Below are 21,388 nucleotides of genomic sequence, written 5' to 3' on the forward strand. Positions count from 1 at the left end.
CACTGCCCGTCGGGCTGTGCTGCATAGACACGAGAGAGAGAAATCACGCAGGGGTGCTGCACAGAGAAATCGGGAGAGAGACAGACACGAGATTGGAAAAATGGGGGAGGGGATGTGTGAGAAGGCCCTGCGCTACACCCTGCACAGTTCAAAAGGGCAAAATGGTCTTTTCACACTGGACTTAATACCGTGAATGGTTAAAATTGATGGTAGTACCAAATTTGGATTTGTGTTTAAATAGGGAAGAAATTTTTTTAGGGCCAAGAAAAAGGAATAAGCAACTTTCCTAGTGTCATATAAGAAATTTTTTCAAACAAAAAAACCCTCACCATACAGAATGAAAGGACAGCTGAATATGTTAGACACCATCTTTTATGTACTTGAGCAATTTTTTTATTGCCTAGTGTAACACCCGTGTTTTTAAATCAGGAACCCAAATAAATTTAATTAGGTTTGTTATAGGTTCGATAAGGTTTTATTTAGTTCCTCTTGATTTTAGAGCATTTGTCGGAAATTAAATAAAATACTTAGCCATAAAAAAGAGATATAAGGAAAATAGGGTTTGTTGCATTTCATGCTGCCCTTGCATTTTATTTTGCTTGATGATCAGCTTGAATTCAAACTCTTGCATTCGAATTTTGGGTTGAACTTGTTTGAATTGTTTTAGAAAATTTGCAAAAGGTTTTCTTTTTCCCCCTCACCCTTTCAGCCCAGCAGGCCCTCTCTCTCCCTCTTCCTTTCTTTTCCTGGCCCAATGTTTCCACCGCCGGCCCGTTCCCCGCCTCCTGGCCCAATCCGGCCCAGCGCCCCCTCCCCTCAATGTCTCACCGCCAGGTGGCCCCCACCTGTCGGGCTCGTCGCCGAGCTCGCGCTCGAGCCGGACTCCCGGCCGAGTCCGACCCGGCCGCGCGCACCCCGCCTTCCCTTGGCTCGCACGCCAAGGCCCCGGCCCCGCCCTATAAAAGCAACACCGTGCCCCCCTGGGACCCTAAACCCGCAGTCGTCGCTTCCGCCCTCGCAAAACCCAAGTTTCCGCGCCGCCGCCATTGTTGGAGCTTGGAGCTCCAAGCCGCGCCGCCGTTCCTCTGCTCCCCGTCGACAATTTCGCTGCCCCGAAGCTTCGCGTCGAGGTAGTGAAGCAACTGATCTTTATTTTTTCCCTCTCCCTCGCTCTGTTTTGCCCGCATCTATTCGCCGGCGCCGCCGCTCCACCGTGCGCCGCCGCAAGCTCGCTCCGCTCGCCTTTACCCCGCGCAAACCCCGCCATCGGGTTCGCATGCTCGCGCGTTAGCTCCCCGATCCAATCCCGGCTCGAATCGAGCACCGGAGGACCAAATTTGGTCTACTCCGGCCATCCCGCCGCCGCACACCGCCACCTAGCTCGCCGCCGCCAGCCGCCCCATCAGACCCTAGCCGTCAGATCTAAATCAAACGGCCCAGATTAGATCGAATCCAAGTCAACTTAGTCAGAAAACGGTCAACTGTGGTCCCTTTTGCACATAAACCCCTCTGCTTTTATATATTAGAACCCGCAGTCCTTCGCTGTTGAAGAGTTTTTACAAAACAGCCCTTGCTTTTATGTTTTAGCCCCTGCGTATAAGGTTTAATTAAGTTTTAGCCCTTAGAACTTGTTTTAGCCATAACTTTCTCGTTTTAGATCCGTTTTTGTTGATTCTTGCGCTCACACAATCATTGCAGCGAGTACAATAGTTTAGAAACCTTGTTTTGTACTGTTTATGTTGTTTGGTGTACTGTTTCTTATTGTTTGCACTTGTTTGCTTGTATGTGCGTGTGCGATGCGATAGACGATCCGCAGTTCGAGGAGCAGCAGCAAGATCAAGACTTCGAAGGACCGGACCAGCAATAGTTTGAGGAAGGTAAGTGGACCCTTGATCATGTTTTTGACCCATGAAATCACCAAATCTATCATACTTACTTTTATGTACATGCATGTGTCTATAATATGATGGGAACCGAGTTAAGGACATGCCTAGTATTGTTTACCTTATTCCTTGATCAACTTGGGTTTATTTTCATGTTGGGTAGCTATGCTAGTCGCTTTACCTTGGTTGTGGGTGGATAATGTAATACCAATGCTATACTTGTTTACTTCATGTTCATGATGGCTTAATGTTGTTAATCAAGATCATATGTGTTAATTGGAACATAGAGAACCACCCAGGAAAATAGTGCAACCACAATATCATATGGCTCTGGTCTTGGCTAAGTAACTAGATGATCCATATGTCGTGCCTGGGGCGTTTGATTGGTGGATTTTCGGGTTATTGTGCTTTGAGGAGCGGGTGAAGAAAGCTTCGTCTTCTGAGGCACCGCAAAAAGCAAGGGGCCAGTGCGTACATATAGTGATTCTTTGGAAAAGCCTCGTAGTGAATCCCTAGCCACTCACCAAAGGAAGTGTTTAAGGGCTTTGCAAACCCGGGCGACATGGGAAACACGAGTTGTGGGTAAAGTGTACAACCTCTGCAGAGTGTAAAACTGATATATCAGCCGTGCTCACGGTCACGAGCGGCTTGGACCCTCACATGATAATTGAACTTGAAGTTGATCTAAATCGATGCTCTAACTTATGGTTATGTTGCTTATCTTCATCTATGCTTATCTTGTGAGTTTAATGGTATATACTTATATCTAGTTAATGCTTGCTAATAAAATGTGATCAACTAAAATTGCTGAGTGCAGTTAAACCGTGTCAGCTATTCCTTGAATTAGCCTTGCATGTATTATAGTTGTTTCCCTACCACTTATTGAATACCAACCATAAGTGTACTCACCCTTACATACTTGCTGCTCAGACCATAATAACAACTGTCCGGAGTATCCATAAGACTTCGATGATTTCTAGGCGTATGTCTCCCAGTCATCTGCCTGTGCTAAGAAGATTCCGCTGCTACTCTATAGACGTTTACTTATTCGCTCAAGACATTCGGTTTTGTAATAAAGTCTTTAATACTCTCTTTCTACTTGCACTCGTTGTGATATTCACTTTATGGTTAATCATATGTGTGTAAACTAATCCTGGCGCATATATGAGATGCATTCGGTTTGCCTTCATAAACCAGGTGTGACACCTAGTGTATTAACTCAACCATAGGGTCATCATTATGCACAATTTAGGGGCTATATGCACATATTTACATTGATCATGTTTTCATAGAAGTATAACTTCACAACTCTAGCCATGTACATCTACATGCTATGCAAAAGATATATGGGACAAAAGAAGCCATCATGAGATTCACATACCTCTAGTATGCTAAACTTTATTCAAAATGTAGATGCCAATAAGCAGTGTACCTGTGATTCTCTATTACATCTTAACACATGTTGTTATTCACTGCCAGCCTGCAGCTCTGCAAGTTCTCATTCTCCCATATAAATCGCTTGGGATTTTTGGTGGATTTCCTTCGTTAAGTTTGTTGATGGCAACCATACTTGATTCTTTGGTTGGATCATGTGTCAAGAAGTTGCAACATATCATTACAGAGAAAGCTGTTTTGGTTCTTGGGGTACAAGATCTCAAAGAACTAGAACGAACTATGGACCAAATAAAATGCTTTCTTTGCGATGCTGAGAAAAGGAGGACAGTAGAGTCAGTGGTTAACAACTGGCTTGATGAGCTAAAAGATGCAATGTATGAAGCAGATGATATTATTGACTTGGCTAGATTAGAAGGAAGCAAGCTGTTAGTGGACCACTCTTCATCATCTAGAAAATCTGACACAGGTACATGATTTTCACTTTTCTCTTGGCTTCCTAATCTCCGAAGACGTCATGAAATTGCAATTCAGATCAGGAACTTCAACAATAAACTTGTGAAGATTTCAGAAATGGGTGAAAGATCTCTAATGCTTCAGAATATGCTACCAAAAGAGGAAGTTTCAATAATAAGGAGGATGAAAACTTGGCAACTTGTGGAGCCTAACCTTGTGGGTAAGGAGACTTCACTTGCTTGTACGAGATTGGTGGAACTGATACTTGCGCATAAGAAAAAGAAGTCCTACAAGGTTGGTGTTGTTGGAATAGGAGGTGTTGGAAAAACTACTCTTGCTCAAAAGATATATAATGATCACAGAATAAAAGGAACCTTCAGCAAGAGAGCATGGATTTGCGTTTCTCAGGAGTACTCTGAGGTTGCTCTTTTGAAAGAGGTTCTTCGCAACTTTGGGGTAGAATATGGGCAAGATGAAACTGTTGGAGAACTTAGCAGAAACCTTGCAATAGCCATTGAAAAGAGAAGTTTCTTTCTTGTGTTGGATGATGTATGGAAACATGAAGTATGGACTAATCTACTAAGAATTCCATTGGATACTGCAGCAACAGGAACAATTCTAATGACAACTCGAAATGATATAGTGGTACGAGCAATTGGGGTGGAAGATGTGCATCGAGTTGAATTGATGTCAGCAGATGTAGGATGGGAGCTACTTTGGAAGAGTATGAACATTAACGAAGAGACTGAAGTGCAAAACCTACGGGGTATTGGGATGGACATTGTTCGTATGTGTGGTGGCCTTCCTCTTGCAATCAAGGTTACTGCTAGTGTTCTAGCAACTAAAGAGAAAAATGAGAAACAATGGAGAAAAATTATAAATAGAAGTGATTGGTCTATGAGCAAAGTTCCTATTGAACTGAGAGGAGCTTTGTATTTGAGTTACGATGACCTACCTCGACATTTGAAGCAGTGCTTCCTTTATTGTGCCTTATTCCCAGAAGATCAAATAATGTATCGTGATGACCTCATCAGGTTCTGGGTTGCTGAAGGTTTCGTAGAAGAGCAAGACCAACAACTTCTAGAGGATACAGCTGAAGAATATTTCTATGAATTGATACATAGGAATCTCCTTCAACCAGAACCTACATATTTTGACTATTCAAGGTGCAAAATGCACGATCTATTAAAGCAGCTCGTTCAGCATTTGTCACAAGATGAATGTTTTTTGTGGAGACCCACAATTGTTGGAGGCTAAATCTTTGTCATGACTACGACGTGTTTCAGTTGTTAGTAATAAGGATATTATAATGCTCCCCAACTTGAACAAGGAGCATATTAGAGCAAGGACATTGCATTTTAATTGTAGCAGGCTACAAAGAATTGGTAACAAATTTTTCATAAAACTCCAACATATTCAAGTTTTTGATTTAACTGGTTCCATTGTCCAAAGTATTCCAGATTGTATTGGAAGTTTAATTCATCTACGGTTACTTGATCTTGATTCCACTGATATATCTTATCTTCCAGAGTCCATTGGTTCTCTCGTAAACCTTCAGATTTTGAACTTGCAGAAGTGTGATGCTTTGCACAAGCTTCCTTGGGCTATCACTCGGTTAAGCAGTTTAAGGCGTCTTGGCCTTGATGGGACACCAATAAATCTGATCCCGAAGGGGATAGGCAGATTGGAGTTTCTCAATGATCTAGAAGGTTTCCCAACTTGTGGCGGCATTCAAAATAGTACAAGAATGCAAGATGGATGGAATTTGAACGAGTTGTATCCTCTTCTGCAGTTGAGGCAGCTTGATATGATTAAATTGGAACGAGCAGCACCTGGTAGTTCAGACTTAGTTCTAATAAACAAAAAGTATCTCAAAACTTTGCGTCTGAGGTGCACAAAAGGTATGGATGAACTATATTCTAAAGAGGATGTTAGCAATGTTGAGAAGATCTTTGAGCTTCTAATCCCTCCACAGAATCTGGAAGATCTTGGCATTAAGGGCTTCTTTGGTCAGAGGTATCCCAACTGGTTAGGTACTACTCATCTGTCATCACTAAAATATTTGAACCTCATTGATTGCAAATCCTTTGCGCAACTTCCTTCAATTGGACAGCTTGTTGGGCCATGTATGTGTTAGGCCTAGCCCATAACAATGTATATATATATATATGTACCACAAGGCAATCAAGAGAGTAGTTCTAGAGTTTTCCCCCAAATTCATCATGGTGTCAGAGCCGACGATGGCGATTCTGGAGGAGGCGGAGGTGGAGACCGCGTCGACGATGGCCGCAAACACGCAGCAGGCGGAGTACGCCAAAGAGAAGGCGGAGCAGGGGAAGGAGCGCGCTGCGCTAGGGGCCTGCCTCGCGGCGGCGCGGGAGGTGTTCGGGCGCGCCGACGCGGAGGCAGCGCGTGAGGCGCTGGTGCGAGCTGAGACCGTGGCGGGGTTGGAGTTGGCCAAGGCGGTGGAGCAGGATGTGTGGATGCGGCTGGGCCTGGTCACAGAGGAGAGCACGGGGGAGACACTGATGAGGATGCTGCTTTGGAGCAGCGCAGAGCAGCAGCGGCGCGGGACCGTATCAGAGCAGAGCAGAGCAGCGGCCCGCGCGGCTGCCGGGAGGCCGGCCCCATGCGCCGACGGCCCGCGCGGCGGCCTGGGAGGCCCTCTGCGCCCGCCCACAGCTGGTGGCAGCCATGAACCCGCGGTGGCTGGCGGCCGCCGGGGGAGACCTCCTGCACCTGCACCTGCACCTGCACCGATGGAGGAGGAAGTTGTGGCACGGGATTGTGCTGCTGAGGAAGAAGAAAGGAAGAGTTGCAGCCTTGGAGAGGAAGGTCAGACAAACATTGCTACTGATGGAGAAGCTGCAGGAAGCAAGGGTACCATTGAGGATCAGATGGAGGAGAAGCTCCAGGAGACATTGAGGGAATTGGAGGCTCTGCAATTTAGGAAGGCGGATGTGGAGGCGAAGATCGGTTCTCTGGAGGTGGCCTTAGTGGCCATTGCTAGGAACAGCGAATTGGAGTCGGCGGTCGATGAAATGAAGATGGAGATGCCTGCTGCGAGGAAGGAGGAGGAAAATCAAAGAATTGAACAAATTCTTGAGAAATTGGCTAGACTAGAGAAATTGGTCAGCTTGCTCATTGTGCGGACAGAGGAGATGCAATCATGTACCAAGCAAATTGTGGCGAATTTAGAACAGGAAAAAAGGGTGGAAGTGATGTCAAATAACATCAAGCTAGAAGGTATTCATGGTAAAGCACTTTCATGTATGGGAATCCCTCACTCTGAATGGATATTGGACTCTGGAGCTTCCAAACATGTCACAGGTGCTCAAAATGAGTTTTTGACATATAAACAATATCCATCCACACACAAGGAGACCATCCAAACTGTTGACGGGACATGTCAACCCATCAAAGGTATTGGTACTGTTAATTGCACGCCATCAATTAATTTGACATCAGTTCTACATGTTCCATCATTTCCTGTAAATTTGTTATCATTGAGTGCTCTAGTTGATCAAATAGATTGTCGAGTCACTTTTGATCGAGAGCATTGCACTATTCAAGAAAGAAGGACAGGAAAGGAAATTGGGATCGGTGTTAGGCATGGCGGATTGTGGTACCTTGATCGAAAAGAGGATGGCAGGCTTATAGATGCTGCTTTGGTAGCAGGTATGAATGAAGATGAAGCAAGAATGATGCTTCAACATTGTCGATTGGGCCATTTATCATTTGACACTATGGCTAAAGTGTTTCCAGAGATGATGAGTAAGGCAGACAGGAGGAAACTTATATGTGATGCATGTGAGTATGGGAAGCATACAAGAGCAACATATGTAAGCAGAGGACTTAGAAGTCTATCTCCTTTTATGCTTATTCACTCTGATGTGTGGACATGCCCAATTGTCTCAGTCAGTGGAATGAGATACTTTGTTACCTTTATTGATTGCCATTCACGTGTGACTTGGATATATCTCATGAAACACAAGAGCGAAGTACTTAGATGTTTTCAAGATTTTTGCTCACTCATCAAGAATCAGTATGATGGTCAGATTAAGGTATTAAGGACAGATAATGGAACAGAGTACATGAATAATGAGTTTGGTAATTTTCTATCGGCCCAGGGGATATTGCATCAAACCACTTGTCCATATACTCCTTCACAAAATGGAGTAGCTGAAAGAAAGAACCGCCATATTTTGGAAGTTGCACATTCACTCATGTATACTATGAATGTGCCAAAATTTTTGTGGAGTGAGGCAGTGATGGCAGCTGTATATTTGATTAATCGTACGCCTTCTAGATTGCTTGGTTGGAAAACCCCATATGAGATGCTAATAGGAGTTAATGAATTTATTGTTCCACCTAAGGTATTTGGGTGCACTTGCTTTGTCAGGGATCATAGGCCTTCTGTTGGAAAGTTGGATTCTCGAGCAGTCAAATGCATATTTGTGGGTTATTCATCAAGTCAAAAGGGGTACAAGTGTTGGTGTCCCACTGAACATCGTCTCTTTGTAAGTATGGATGTGACATTTAGGGAATTAGAACCTTATTATGGTGAAAAGACCGACTTAAGCTCCTTGTTTGAATTTGGTGATCTGAGCATAAATCAAGATGATCGAGAGGGGGAGAACCATGGTGTCATAAGTAGTCCAACTGAGCAAAATCAAAGGAGAATGGAAGCAGTGATTACTGGCTCTATTCCTCAACCAAGAATGGAGACAATGACAAGTGACTTGGATCCAACTCCTTGTCAAGAGGACAGTTCTGTAGGTGATGACCCACGATATAAGGGCCCATTGAGAGTGTATACAAGGAGGACACGTACATCTCAAGAAAAGGTTCCAGGAATAACTCCTGAATTAGCAATCCCTCAAGAAATTGTTGATGTGTCACCGACTTCTTCGACTGAGATTGAAGAATACGGTTTGGATGATTTGCCCATTGCATTACGGAAAGAACCATGAGCTAAAGCTGGTATGCCTCCACCAAGGTATGGATTTGAGCATGATATCAGTAACTATGTTTCTTATGCATTACTATCTCCTGCATATAGAACATTTGTTGCATCATTACAGTCCGTAGTAATCCCTAAGGACTGGAAAGAAGCAAAGCAGGATCCTAAATGGCATGAGGCTATGTTGGAGGAGCTAAGAGCTCTTGAAAAGAACAAGACTTGGGATCTTGTGAAACTACCTGCTGGAAAGAAAACTGTTAGTTGCAAGTGGGTCTTCACAGTGAAGCAAAATGTAGAAGGGAAAGTGGAACGATATAAAGCAAGATTGGTTGCAAGAGGGTACAGCCAGACATATGGGATTGATTATGATGAAACATTTGCACCGGTAGCAAAGATGAGTACCATAAGAACATTGGTATCTTGTGCTGCAAACTTTGGTTGGCCCTTGTATCAATTGGATGTAAAGAATGCTTTCTTGCATGGTGAGCTCCAAGAGGAGGTGTATATGGAGATACCCCCTGGTTATTCTAAACCTGAAGTGATTGGAAAGGTATGTAGACTAAAAAAGTCCCTATATGGCCTCAAGCAATCTCCACGAGCATGGTTTGATAGATTCAAACGTGCATTATGTGGTATGCAATACAAACAATGCAATGGAGATCATACACTATTCTATAGACATTTGGGACGCAAGATCACGGTGCTAGCTGTATATGTGGATGATATTATCATTACAGGTGATGATGAAAGAGAGATCATTCACCTTAAAGAAAAACTAAGTAAGGAGTTTGAAGTCAAGGACCTTGGTCAACTCAGATATTTTCTTGGTATTGAGATTGCACGGAATCCAAAAGGCATCGTTCTTTCACAGAGAAAGTATGTTCTGGACTTGCTTAGTGAGACCGGCATGCTTGGATGTCGCCCTGTATCAACACCAATTGATCCTAATCACAAGTTATGTGCTGAATCGGGCAATCCAGTGAATAAGGAAAGATATCAGAGGCTTGTTGGGCGTCTTATTTATCTATGTCATACAAGGCCTGACATATCATATGCAGTAAGTGTTGTGAGTCGGTATATGCATGACCCAAGGAGTGGGCATTTGGATGCAGTTTATCGGATCCTAAGATATCTCAAGAGTAGCCTAGGAAAGGGGTTGATCTTTAAAAGTCATGGTCACTTGAATGTTGAAGGCTATTGTGATGCTGATTGGGCGAGTTGTCTTGATGATAGGAGATCAACTTCAGGTTATTGTGTCTTCGTTGGGGGAAACTTAGTGTCATGGAGGAGCAAGAAGCAATCAATCGTGTCCCGTTCAACTGCTGAAGCAGAATATAGAGCAATGTCTCTTGGGGTGAGTGAAATGTTATGGGTGAGAAATCTTTTATCAGAGTTAAATGTGCTAAGAAAAGGCCCCTTGAGAGTTAGGTGCGACAACAAGTCAGCTATCAACATTGCTAGTAATCCTGTTCAACATGATAGAACCAAGCATGTGGAGATAGATCGCTTCTTCATCAAGGAGAAAATAGATGATGGTATATTGGAATTAGGCCATGTAAACTCATGTAATCAAGTAGCTGACTGTTTAACAAAAGGTTTAGGAGTAAAGGAATGTAATTTAGCATGTAACAAGATGGGAATGATAGATATCTATCACCCATCTTGAGGGGGAGTGTTGGGCCATGTATGTGTTAGGCCTAGCCCATAACAATGTATATATATATATATGTACCACAAGGCAATCAAGAGAGTAGTTCTAGAGTTTTCCCCCAAATTCATCACAGCTACCCAACTTGGAATACCTTAGAGTTGATGGAGCAACTGCAGTCACCAAAATTGGTCCCGAGATTCTTGGATTGCGGGTGGATGATTCTGGGACTACAGAGTTTATATCTTTCCCCAAGCTTGAAGCGTTGTTCATAGAAGATTTGCCCAACTGGGAGGAGTGGACCTTTGATGCTGAAGAAGATGATGAAACAATAGCAGGTAAGGAAGGCAGAGAGGTTGGAGTTGCTGTGAAGCAAAAATATGAAGCCCGAACTCCAAAGATGCGACTACTACCATGTCTAAAGATTTTGGGAATTGTTCGTTGCCCCAAGTTGAAAGCTCTCCCACGACAGCTTGGACAAGAAGTTGTCAGCTTGAAGGAGCTTGTATTAATATTTGCAGGAAGCATCAAGTTTGTGGAGGACAACACATTCCTCTCTGACGTGCTATCAATCTCATTTTGTGAAGGCCTAGAGAGGATCTCAAATCTTCCTCAAGTGAGACAGATGAGGGTACACGGTTGCCCAAACTTGAGGTGTGTTGAGAAATTGGACAATTTGCTGCAACTGTGGCTATCAGATGATATGCAAGAGACATCTACACGGTGGGTGCCTGGACATCAACAGCAACATCACGGCAAAGATCTGGATATCTACAAGTGGTCAGACGGAGATGATTAGATATGTTCAATTAGGTAGCTTCACCCTTTTCCCCCCATATGCCATTAACTAGATACACATTTTTGGTTTTCATGTAAGTACCAGCTGAAAAATCGATTATTTTCTCAATCTGGCTTGTGGTTTACTATTGTCGCCACAGGTGGTGATGTGACCTCCACATGCTTATCTTATATACATGCTGAGCATGCTCAGTCAGATTTTGCAAGAGCTTATCTTTGCTGGTAACTGATTTTTTAGCTAGTCTGTCTTTCCATCTGTGATATCGGAGTGCTGCTCAATTCCTTGCCGTGGCAGCTTCAGTTCACTGCAGCACTAGATGTGGATTATTCGTGGCACATTATCTGATTTGCTTACTCCACAATTAGCATCCGTTCAGAAAAGAAAGACAATGATAAGTAACCAGGGAAAAGAATTAATGATAAGCAACCTATGCAAATAATTGGGTGCAAGTTAAAAGAAAACAACAAACATAAAGCATCACAATATGACTGTGCATTCTTCAAGTTCTTACGTGGTCCTGTCCTGTGTCCGGACAGTAAACATTTAGTGAGTTTTTTTCGCAAAAAATTATTTTGTGATTGATGCTCTTTCAAATATGCCACGACTGAAAACAACGGGTTTCAATCAGGTCAATCACAGAGAGTGTTTCCTGCATACGGCACTGCTCAAGGTGAGGAACAACAGCTTCAAAGCTCGCCGGAAGAAGGCAGCCAGGGGGAAGACCTGAACGAACTCCTCTTTGGCTCGCCAAGCCAAGCAGAGCCCTCGGCCGGCCACTCGCCCTCTGCCTCATGGTCAGTCAGAGCTCGGACCACGGAGGGTGTGATCCGCGGCGCGCCACGGCAGCAGGAGCAGCAGCCGGCCGGATTCCATGGTGATCTGCCTGCCCACCTCTTTCATTGGCGTTCTGTCCGGCTGCTTACGACGCCGCCATGCCATGCCAGCGGTCCTGCCGTGCCGCGCCCCAGCACCCCACCGCGGTCGGCCCCAACGATCGCCTCCGGTTATCGCACCACACCGGGCGTACGAACGTGGTGGTGGTAGATGCAAGACGGCGAGGCTCCGCGGTGCTCACGAGGAAGGGGCAGGAAGCTAGGAATGGCCAGAGTTCGGCGGCGCTCCGGCGCGCTGCCGCATGGCAGGACGCCAAGGGTGGACGGTATTTGAAATACCGTCCACACTCTGGGCTCCTCTCGTCCGTCCGATCGGGGTTAGGCGGCCATGATTAGGCCCGTCGCAACAGGCGTCTTCCTCGTCAGGCACCAACTTTGCTCTCTTGGGCGGCGAAGAACGCCGACCATGGCGCGACCGCGACCGCGACCGGATGTGTTCGTGGAAGTGCCGCAGCCGCACCTGCTCGTGCCTCCGGCCGGCGAATGTTACCCTGGTGCATGGTGTGGATGCGACAGGCGGAGCGCAGAAGCTGTGGCGTGCCGCGGGATGAGCGGTGCGGCACATTCTGTCCCCGCCGCCATACTGGCCGAACCAATCGACTGGTCCTTCTCAGGGTCAAAATGTGAATGTCAGATCAGAGGCTCAGAGCTCGGAACACAGAGGCCATGGCGGTCCGCCCACCTCACAAGGGGGTTGGTGGTCTTGGACTCCTTGGTCACTTCGCCGTCGGACGACTCTGTTCTCTTTCCATGGCTTCTGTTCCCTTCCCTGCCCGGTTTGCTGTGGCGAAGCCCGCCTGCTCTGCTCATGGCAAAGTTGAGCACACGAGCTCGGCATGCAGCTTATCAGAAACCTGCTGCAGCGTGGAGAGTCCGCATGTATTCACTGCTGCAGCTTCCTCCACTGTCATGTTAAAGAGTCCCTTCTCTGGAATCACGATTGCTGCTACTGCTGCTACGGTTATCTTTGTCTCAAGTCTGAACCGAGGAAGCATCTTGGACCCCTGATGATAGCATTAGCACATTGTTTGTTCAGGTATTTAGCGCTGTTATACCATGCGTGCTAAAGCTGAATCACGCCAGGATTATATGTGTTTCAGTGAAAAGGAAATCTGAATTCCTTGCCGTGGCAGGCAGCTTCAATTCAGTGCAGAACTGATCTTGGTAGTCTGCTATGTTGAGTTAATCGATCGCTGAATGGCCTGTGATCTTCTGCGGCTAGGGGTAGAATGCTGAATGACCCTGATCATCATCATACTCGTCCCCTTTCAGGCCTGACTGGAGCTAACGCTGTTTGTTCCTTACCTTGGAGCTGCAAATCAAGCCCAAGTCTTGAAGTGAATTTCTCACCATAACATATCTTATCTTACTATTACTAATTGAAGGCTCTTTTTAAATCTCCACGTGAAGCCACCTATGATTCTAGATATACACTCTACAAAAATAGATAAATCCTAAAAATTCTCACAAAAATCAGAAACATCCGACCATCAATCCAACAACTCTAATTATAATAGCCATGAGATCTGATATCTTTTCAAATAAATTATCCGCCTCCGTCATTATAAAAATAGACTAAAGTAATCCCTAAACATGTATTTAAATTATCCAACTCTGTCATTGTAAAAATCTAAAATAACCCCCAAATTTTCGTGTAAATTACCCACCTATACCATTATAAAAATAATACAAATAAACCCCTAAACTTTCATATATTTATCCAATTGTATCATTATTTAAACTTAAACTTAAAGTAACCTCTAAATTTGAATCTAAATTATATAATTATAATAAAATATTAAAGTGCACTAATATAAAATTCTAAATTACTATTTCTATTATTATTAATATAATATTTATGTTATTATTTATATAAAATACTACCCACGATACGTCACCATGTATTCATATATGATGAAAGAAAGAAGAATACCTATTCACAAACAAATGATTCAATTAAATATATATCAAATATATATGGAGGTGTGATGCATAAAATCTATTGCAACTCGATAATGATAAATATGCATTTTAGAGTATGTGTTAGAATATTTAATAAATGAAAGAGGGTGTGAGATAAATAATTACAATTATATTAGCAATGAGTTTTATTTTTATATTAATTCTAATTAGCCCGTGCGGAGCACAGGTTGATAGATTAGTGGGATTACATTAGGAAGCACAAGTTCAGTCCGAAATTGATATGGTAGAATGAAGGTCCTGACGACATACATAAAGGGCCGGGTACAAGTTCTGTCCAAAATTGACATGGTAGCATGAAGGTCCTAACTAGGGATGTAAACTGATTGAATACGGACGGATATTACTGTTCATATTTTTATTTGAATACGGAGTTGGATACAGATAGTGTTAGTTTTTGTCGGATAAGATTATAATGGATATCGATATCATAAAAATATAACTTCTAGTATCCGGATACGGATCGATTACGGATATCGACATCCTAAAAATGTAACTTCTAGTATCTGGATACGGATCAGTTACGAATATTGAATATCCGGAATCGGATATGAACGGATAAAAACCATTCTAAACCGGATCAAATTCGAATACGGTCAAAAAATATCCATACTATTTACATCCCTAGTCTTGACGACATATATAAAGGGGCCGGGCACAAGTTCAGTCCGAAATTGCATAAAGGTTTCTCCTTCATCGCCATACTGGTTCAGAGGGATTGCACGTCTAAGAACAGATCACACAGAGAGATGGGAAGCAACTTTCTGAATGGTGCCAAGACATCCGTGATGGTCGCTGGTGCGCATGACCCCGTGTCCGTAGTAACCCATCAATAAAATGGTCTAGATGTGGATTCTGAGGGACCGAAGCCGGCGACCAGAGGGGGTGTGAATGGGAGCCGATCAAAATTTCTTCGAAATTCGAACCATCGGCCTATATCCCAAAAATCACCCAAGCCCTCAAGCGTTCTGACCAGAGTTTGGAATAGCTATGGAAAAGCTAAACCAATACAAAAGGCCACGAACGAGCGAGCGAAACCACGAAGCAGATCGGAAGCGAATCGGGAAAGCTACAGAACTGATCTGGCTGGACCGGTCTGACCGGTGCGCTGGACCGGTCTGACCAGTCGAGACTGTCCGAAAGCTAGCAGACTGGTCTGACCGGTCTCGCCTACCGGTCTGACCGGTGGCACCCAGAAAACCCCCGAAAACTTGGATTCAAACGATGAATCTCGACCAAACCTCCACGAAAATCGATGAAACTTGGAGGAAGGCTTCGTTTCTACCCCAAGAACATATCCCCAAGAGATCTCGTCCTAAAGATCAAAGAATCCCGTGAATTCAAGGGGAGATCAAGAAGGATTGGGGTTTTCTCAAAAACTCAAGAAATCTAATTCAAAAGAGCTAATGATTCCAGAGGGTTTGGGACAGGATCAGAAGCACGAGAATCACCGCAAAGAGCTCGTAGAATCCTAGCAATCGTGTGCACCAAAAACGAAATAGAAATCCATCACAAACGGGGCACAAGAACTGGGGAATTGAATCGATTCAAAAGCCCAGAGGGCACGAGGAGGATAGGGTCTCCTTTCCCAATCAAATCTCACACAAGGTCTCACAAATCCATGGACAAAATCTACTCTAAAGAGAAGAACGGGGGGGGGGCACAGGGGCGGCGGCCTGGAGAACAGAACAATTCACGGACGAAATACAAAAGCCGCAATTAACCTAACACAAGTGTAGGGGTATTTATACCCGCGGGACCGGTCAGACCGGTACGCTGGACCGGTCAGACCGGTTTGCCTGCAGCACCCCCTGTACACGATCTCATCCGACGGCCGAGGTTCTTTCTTCGGAACGAAGTCTTCTCCACGATGCCGCCGTCTTGATGAAGATCCAGTCCGCGGTTTTGAAGGGTCCGCGAAACCCGGGTAGGTGGCCGGTTTTGAGAAAACCGCCAAAACCTGACGCGCGGGAAGATTCCCGCCTCCACGCCGTGGCCCTAGACGCCGTTCCCGCCTCGGCCTTCTGACGGCCCTAGACGCCGCCCGACGCCCGTCACCTCCTCGCCCGCAGCGAAGCCCTAGACGCCGTCGACGCCCGTCGCCTCCGTCAGTCCCGAGACCGACGCCCGTGCCTCCACGACTTGGCGTCTTCAACCGCCGTCCGTCTGCTTGGTTTTGTGGCGCAAATCAAGAAACCCGCCTTCCGTCGCCGCTTGCGCCCTCGATCCAGGAGTGGACGCCACAGCTTCCGCCCGGTCCGAGCTCCGGTCCCGGCTGCCCTTCACCGCCGTCCACCGCATGGTCCATCAGCCACAGCACCTCCACGACAGCTCCCTATCGACACTCGACGCCCGTGTACCTGCAATCCAAAGACCAAGCGCACGATCACACCGCACGGTTGACAATTCACTCATCACAAGCAGGATAGAGTACTCAACATTCCTCAGATTTGCGATGCAGTATTTGATTTTCTTGCTCCACAGTTAGCGTCCGTTTAGAAAGAAATATAACGGTAAGCAACCAAGGAAAAGAATTAACGATAAGCAACCTATATGCAAATAATTGGTGCAAGTTAAAAGAAAACTACAAACATAGAGCATCAGAACAGGACTGTGCATTCTTGCTAGAAAAAGAATGTTTTCAACGTGGTTACGGATACTATAGATAATAAGGATAACAATGTCTTGATTAATTTGGTCCAATCTGCCCCATCCCCTGCATATCGTCGTCCCTCCCTGGCCACTATTTCCCATTCAATGCCCGGACTGCTGGGGAGTTCTTAGCCTGCAAGTAGTATCATAATGCTGATTACAGGCATACAACGTGCACTCGATATCCATAATTAGGAAATTAGTTCACATTTTAGATCCATGTTCATAGAAATAGACACATAGCAACTGACTGTCCAAAGGCCCAAGAAACAACAATATGGTGCTAACTCGCTCCATTATGTTCTACTCCCTCCGTTTCAAATTAACCATCTAGGACTGCAAGTTAGAATTTTATAAGACGGCCAAAATTAGCTCAAATTATTTCTAGGAGAGGGCACCTCAAAAATTTTAGTACTCCCTCCGTTCTCACAGGGGAGTGGGTTCCCGGCGCTACTGCCCGGCCACCCACTCCCCTATCTCCACCAACTGAGGGCCGTTGTCGATGCCGTGCGCGTTGGCTGCCGATGAGGCTTGCTTGTAGTCCTGGCTGCCTGCTGCCCTGCTTGTAGTCCTCCTGTACCCTGGAGGGCGACGCCGTCATCCAACAGATATGCAAACAGAGCAAGCATGTTCGCAGACGACATTTCACCCTCGAGCATCGGTCGCCAGGCGCCACACTCGTCCTGCCACAAGACGACGAGCAGCCCGTTCGCGGACACTGCCGCCGACCTCGCGTTCGCGGACACTGCCGTCGGCTCGAGCAGTCAAGTTCCTGCAGCTGCTCGGCCGCGTCCGTCAGCGTCACTTCTCACTGCCACGGCTAGCTAGGAGGCGAAAGCAGCGGCGACCTCGAGCAGCGCGGTCACCATGGAGCTTCGCCGCCGCGGCGTCCCGGCTCCTGAGCCAGAAAACAGCCAAGTCAGATGGCAATCAGGTCAAATCCGGACCGCCCGTGTCGGATCGGACGGACGCCAGAGACCCAAGGGTGGACGGTAAATGAAATACTGTCCGCCCCCTACGCTGCCGCTGGGCACGGCGTCCTCTGCTCCACCGGTTCCGCCTCGCAGGGCCGCCCAGCCCCCGGCTTGCAGCGACCATCACGGTGACATTTGTCCCCGCCGAGCAGCCACACAGACGTGGGTATGACGGTCGTGTTGCCGACATCGACGGCCTAACAAAACCTCGTTCCCGTCAAGTGACGACCGCGCCTACATGCCTGCTGAGTGCCGACGAAGCCTCTCACCGGCGGCCGCGGATCCCATATCCTGGCCTGAGTTTAGCCCGTTCACGGACGTAACGCAAAGTCAGCCAAATTTTTCGAGCTGCAAATTCAAATTCAGTACCAATTTCAGACAGTTAACCTTGTATCAGGGAGCATCAGCATCGACAGCACGACTGCACGAGGTGGGTTAATGGTGGAATCGATGCCGTCGCGCTTTCTCTCTTTCTTTTCTTAATTGCGGTGCCCTCATGCTTTTCTGCTGGCCAGCCGTCCCCTCGACTGCGACTCATGTCGACATGCACTAGCTCATGTCTCTATTAGAATATCAATAATGCGAGGCCAAATTTGCAGCAAAAAAGCAGATTCCATTAGGAAGTTGCCTACCGGCTCAGGCTCCAGCTGAACAAGGCATAAAGCAGTGCTAGCACGACTGCACGAGGTGGGTTAATGGTGGAATCGATGCTGTCGCGCTTTCTCTCTTTCTTTTCTTAATTGCGGTGCCCTCATGCTTTTCTGCTGGCCAGCCGTCCCCTCGACTGCGATTCATGTCGACATGCACTAGCTCATGTCTCTATTAGAATATCAATAATGCGAGGCCAAATTTGCAGCAAAAAAGCAGATTCCATTAGGAAGTTGCCTACCGTCTCAGGCTCCAGCTGAACAAGGCATAAAGCAGTGCTAGCCAAGGGAAGAACTCACAGCACCGTGCAGTGGTGTCCACGACTTCAATTGCAGAGCAAGCCCTTGGTATTCATCGCTGCGCAGATGACCGATTATCGGAGCTGCAATTGTGGGAACTGATGACGTCTGGTGTTGTACTTTGCAGAAGCATCACCGCCGTGCTCTAACCGGTCCAGCCGTGCTTGGCTGCGACATTTGAGGTGGTGGTGTTTTCCTGCAAAATAACTCATCAGCATGCCGTACAGTGGTTGTTGAGCGAATGCTAGCACTGCCAATAAGTTAGGTTCAGTGTAACGAACGTGACACCATTTATGTCATTTCGAGTGATTTTGTGCAAACTAGTTCGAGCCATAGGTTTAAGTTTTTAGAGTGCCTAATTCACCCCCTCCCCATCTTAGGCTAGAGCACCCGATTCCTTTCATTCAGCAGTTTGGATAAAACAATTACCATCTACAAATTTGCCCTTTTTTTATAATGTCTAATTGACCCTTTAGATTAGCAAGCAAATCATCCCTGGGTTTATACATATCGGCAGTTTTCTGATCCATAATAGATGATAATTGGCTGAGCAAGTCGGGAGATGAGGTGCTTACATCGCTTATTACCTCGACTTGCTTATTTTTGAGCGTGAAGGAGGGCATCACGAAGTCTTGAGCCCTCGTGACTTGGCCTTTCTGATCTTTTTTGAACCCCTTCAAGAATTGTGCCTTGAAGTGCTCCCTGGCCACCAAATAATCTTGATGCTTCTCCTCGCTAAGTTCCTCGAAAGATGTAGAGATGATGTTGCCCTCGTCGAGGTCAGTGATAATGCTCATCTTTTCTAGGGTAGATTAGATCGGTTTTCAATAACCAAGATATCTTTCCCTAGTGGGGTCGCTAAAAAGTGTGTTGACGCAGAATTTGGTCACACACTCGAATGCGCTAGAACGCGCAGCAAGATCGTCAAAACGATCAACACCAGCAGCCTCTTTGCGCAGACCGGTCAGACCAGTTATGCGAACCGGTCAGACCGGTGCTCTAGGGAGACGGCGAAAACCGAGAACCACAAGCTCGGGAGGGACCCTGTCGGAGCTTGAAGATCTAGGGTTATTCTGAGGTCGGCATGCCACTCAGAACGCCCTCGAACGCCGTAGAGATGCAAGAAGAACATCAGATGGGGTTGGAAAAATTAGGGTTTGGAGATGAAAAGTAAAGTACTAATTATTCAATCGATTGAGATTACCTTCAAACAGCAAAGATTTCTTAATACAAAATCTAAATCTACTCGGACTCTACAAGCCTGACCGGTCGGCCTCGGTGCATGCCAAATTTGGCTGTCAACGATCGACATTCCGGATACTCCGAACATGTGTTCGGACATCCGATCGGCATCTTGAATATTCCGGGTATATGTCCGGATACTCTGGACATGTGTTTGGATATCCGATCGACAACCTGGATACTCCGGGTACATGTCCGGATACTTCGAAGAGGACCGGTCTGACCGGTCGTGAGACCTGATCTGACCGGCTGCACCTGAGTCGTCTATTGAACTCATCTTGACCGTGTCAAACTTGACTTGTGCTAATTTTGGATGTCAACAGGAGGCGAGCGCATTGGTGATGGTACGTGTGCTAGCTGTGTGTGACCATCAGGTTGAGGTTGGTAATGCCGGCTTAATTCTGCAGTGTAGTAGTGTCCGGGAAGGTCTTAAAAGTACTTGCGTGTAGTAATGATTTAAAAAAACTTGACCTACGGGGGTAAGACCATCCCCACGGCATTATTTGAGAGGTATAATGATCTTCTCACAGCAGGCCAAGAAAACCCCCGAACCCCTGCCCCACCCGTACACGGGCCCGTCGCCTTGTGAGTTAGGCCGGGCTCCACAGTATTTTGGACATGAGGCAGGCGAGGGGGTTTTTTTAACTGGAGGCGGAAATTCGCCTCTTCCGGAGATCGAACCCACAAGCTCCGAAGTGCCGCCGGACTGCCGGAACCAACTGCCCGACATTTCTGCAAGACAATTACTACTGCGTGCTGGTGGCTGCCTTGGCAAAGCCATCGAACACGACTGAGCGGAGGACAATAATTGAGCCTGCCGACCAACAAGGCCCGCTATAATGGAGACCTTGATGACGCGCGAGGCCGCGAGTCAAGTCGCCGGCCCTCACTCACAGGAAGATGCTGGCTTGTACAGGCTTGGGTCGGAGGAGCGCATTAGCCAGTAGCCACCGCACTGACATTGCAAGCTTGTACAGGCTTGATTTGCATCTTTTCTGCAAGTTCCCAACCCGCGTTCACGTGGAGTACGCGTTTGGTCGTTCTAGCAGTCGAGTAGTTCCTGGCTTCCTGCAGCATGGCCGCTGCATCTGCCCGATCCAGAAATGCCAAGTCGGATTGCTATCTTGCCAAACCCAGACCGCCCGTGAAAAAAACCCAGACGTGCGGCATTCGTGGGGCAAAAAGAACTGAAGTACATGCACAGCGGTTCGACGTGTGACTGTGGAATCTCGAGGCAAATTTAAAACAGTTCACGCTACCAAAGATCTCGAGGTTATTAATATATAGGAATATACAGGTCAGCTGTTCACACACAACATAATAAAGCTATATACAACTCTGAGGCTAATTAAAATGGGTTACGTTCCATCGCCGACAGGCTAGTACTAATTTCATCAAACATGCACAGGGGTCTTCACATGTACTCGTCGAATCTCGAGGTAAGCAGATCGAATCTACAGCTAATCCTATGATTATTAAATGTACTTACTGGCTAATCCTACAGAAAGCTCATTGGCTTCTTCCACAATATTCAAATGCCACAACAGTCTTGGTAGACT

General features: G+C 46.2%; 2 protein-coding genes and 2 long non-coding RNA genes across 4 annotated transcripts in view; all 4 read left to right on the plus strand.

Annotated features, from left to right (window-relative positions):
• Positions 1–3,848: 3,848 nt before the first annotated feature.
• On the plus strand, positions 3,849–5,068 carry LOC120685205 (putative disease resistance protein RGA1). The gene has a single exon (XM_039967021.1). It carries the CDS (start codon positions 3,849–3,851, stop codon positions 4,986–4,988), a length of 1,140 nt encoding a protein of 379 aa, XP_039822955.1. The 3' UTR covers positions 4,989–5,068.
• A 5,308-nt stretch (positions 5,069–10,376) lies between these two features.
• On the plus strand, positions 10,377–11,249 carry LOC120685206. The gene is made up of 2 exons (XM_039967022.1): positions 10,377–10,406; positions 10,455–11,249. Exons 1-2 carry the CDS (start codon positions 10,377–10,379, stop codon positions 11,139–11,141), a joined length of 717 nt encoding a protein of 238 aa, XP_039822956.1. The 3' UTR covers positions 11,142–11,249.
• Positions 11,250–16,468: 5,219 nt separating this feature from the next.
• On the plus strand, positions 16,469–19,852 carry LOC120685572. Its single transcript, XR_005679638.1, has 3 exons — positions 16,469–18,635; positions 18,715–19,366; positions 19,467–19,852. It is a non-coding gene; the product is annotated as an uncharacterized LOC120685572 (long non-coding RNA).
• Positions 19,853–21,231: 1,379 nt separating this feature from the next.
• Positions 21,232–21,388, plus strand: part of LOC120685577 — a 60,566-nt gene continuing 60,409 nt past the window's right edge. The window contains exon 1 of the long non-coding RNA XR_005679642.1: positions 21,232–21,268. This is a non-coding gene — a long non-coding RNA (uncharacterized LOC120685577). The remainder of the gene's footprint in view (positions 21,269–21,388) is intronic.

Source organism: Panicum virgatum, chromosome 8N (assembly GCF_016808335.1).
Source record: "Panicum virgatum strain AP13 chromosome 8N, P.virgatum_v5, whole genome shotgun sequence".
NCBI lineage: Eukaryota > Viridiplantae > Streptophyta > Magnoliopsida > Poales > Poaceae > Panicum > Panicum virgatum.

Coding starts and splice junctions, on each gene's coding strand:
- LOC120685205 (XM_039967021.1), top strand. CDS start 3,849: ATGGGTGAAAGATCTCTAATGCTTCAGAATATGCTACCAAAAGAGGAA.
- LOC120685206 (XM_039967022.1), top strand. CDS start 10,377: ATGTATGTGTTAGGCCTAGCCCATAACAAT. Junction 10,407..10,454: donor TAGGCCTAGCCCATAACAAT/GTATATATATAT, acceptor GAGTAGTTCTAG/AGTTTTCCCCCAAATTCATC.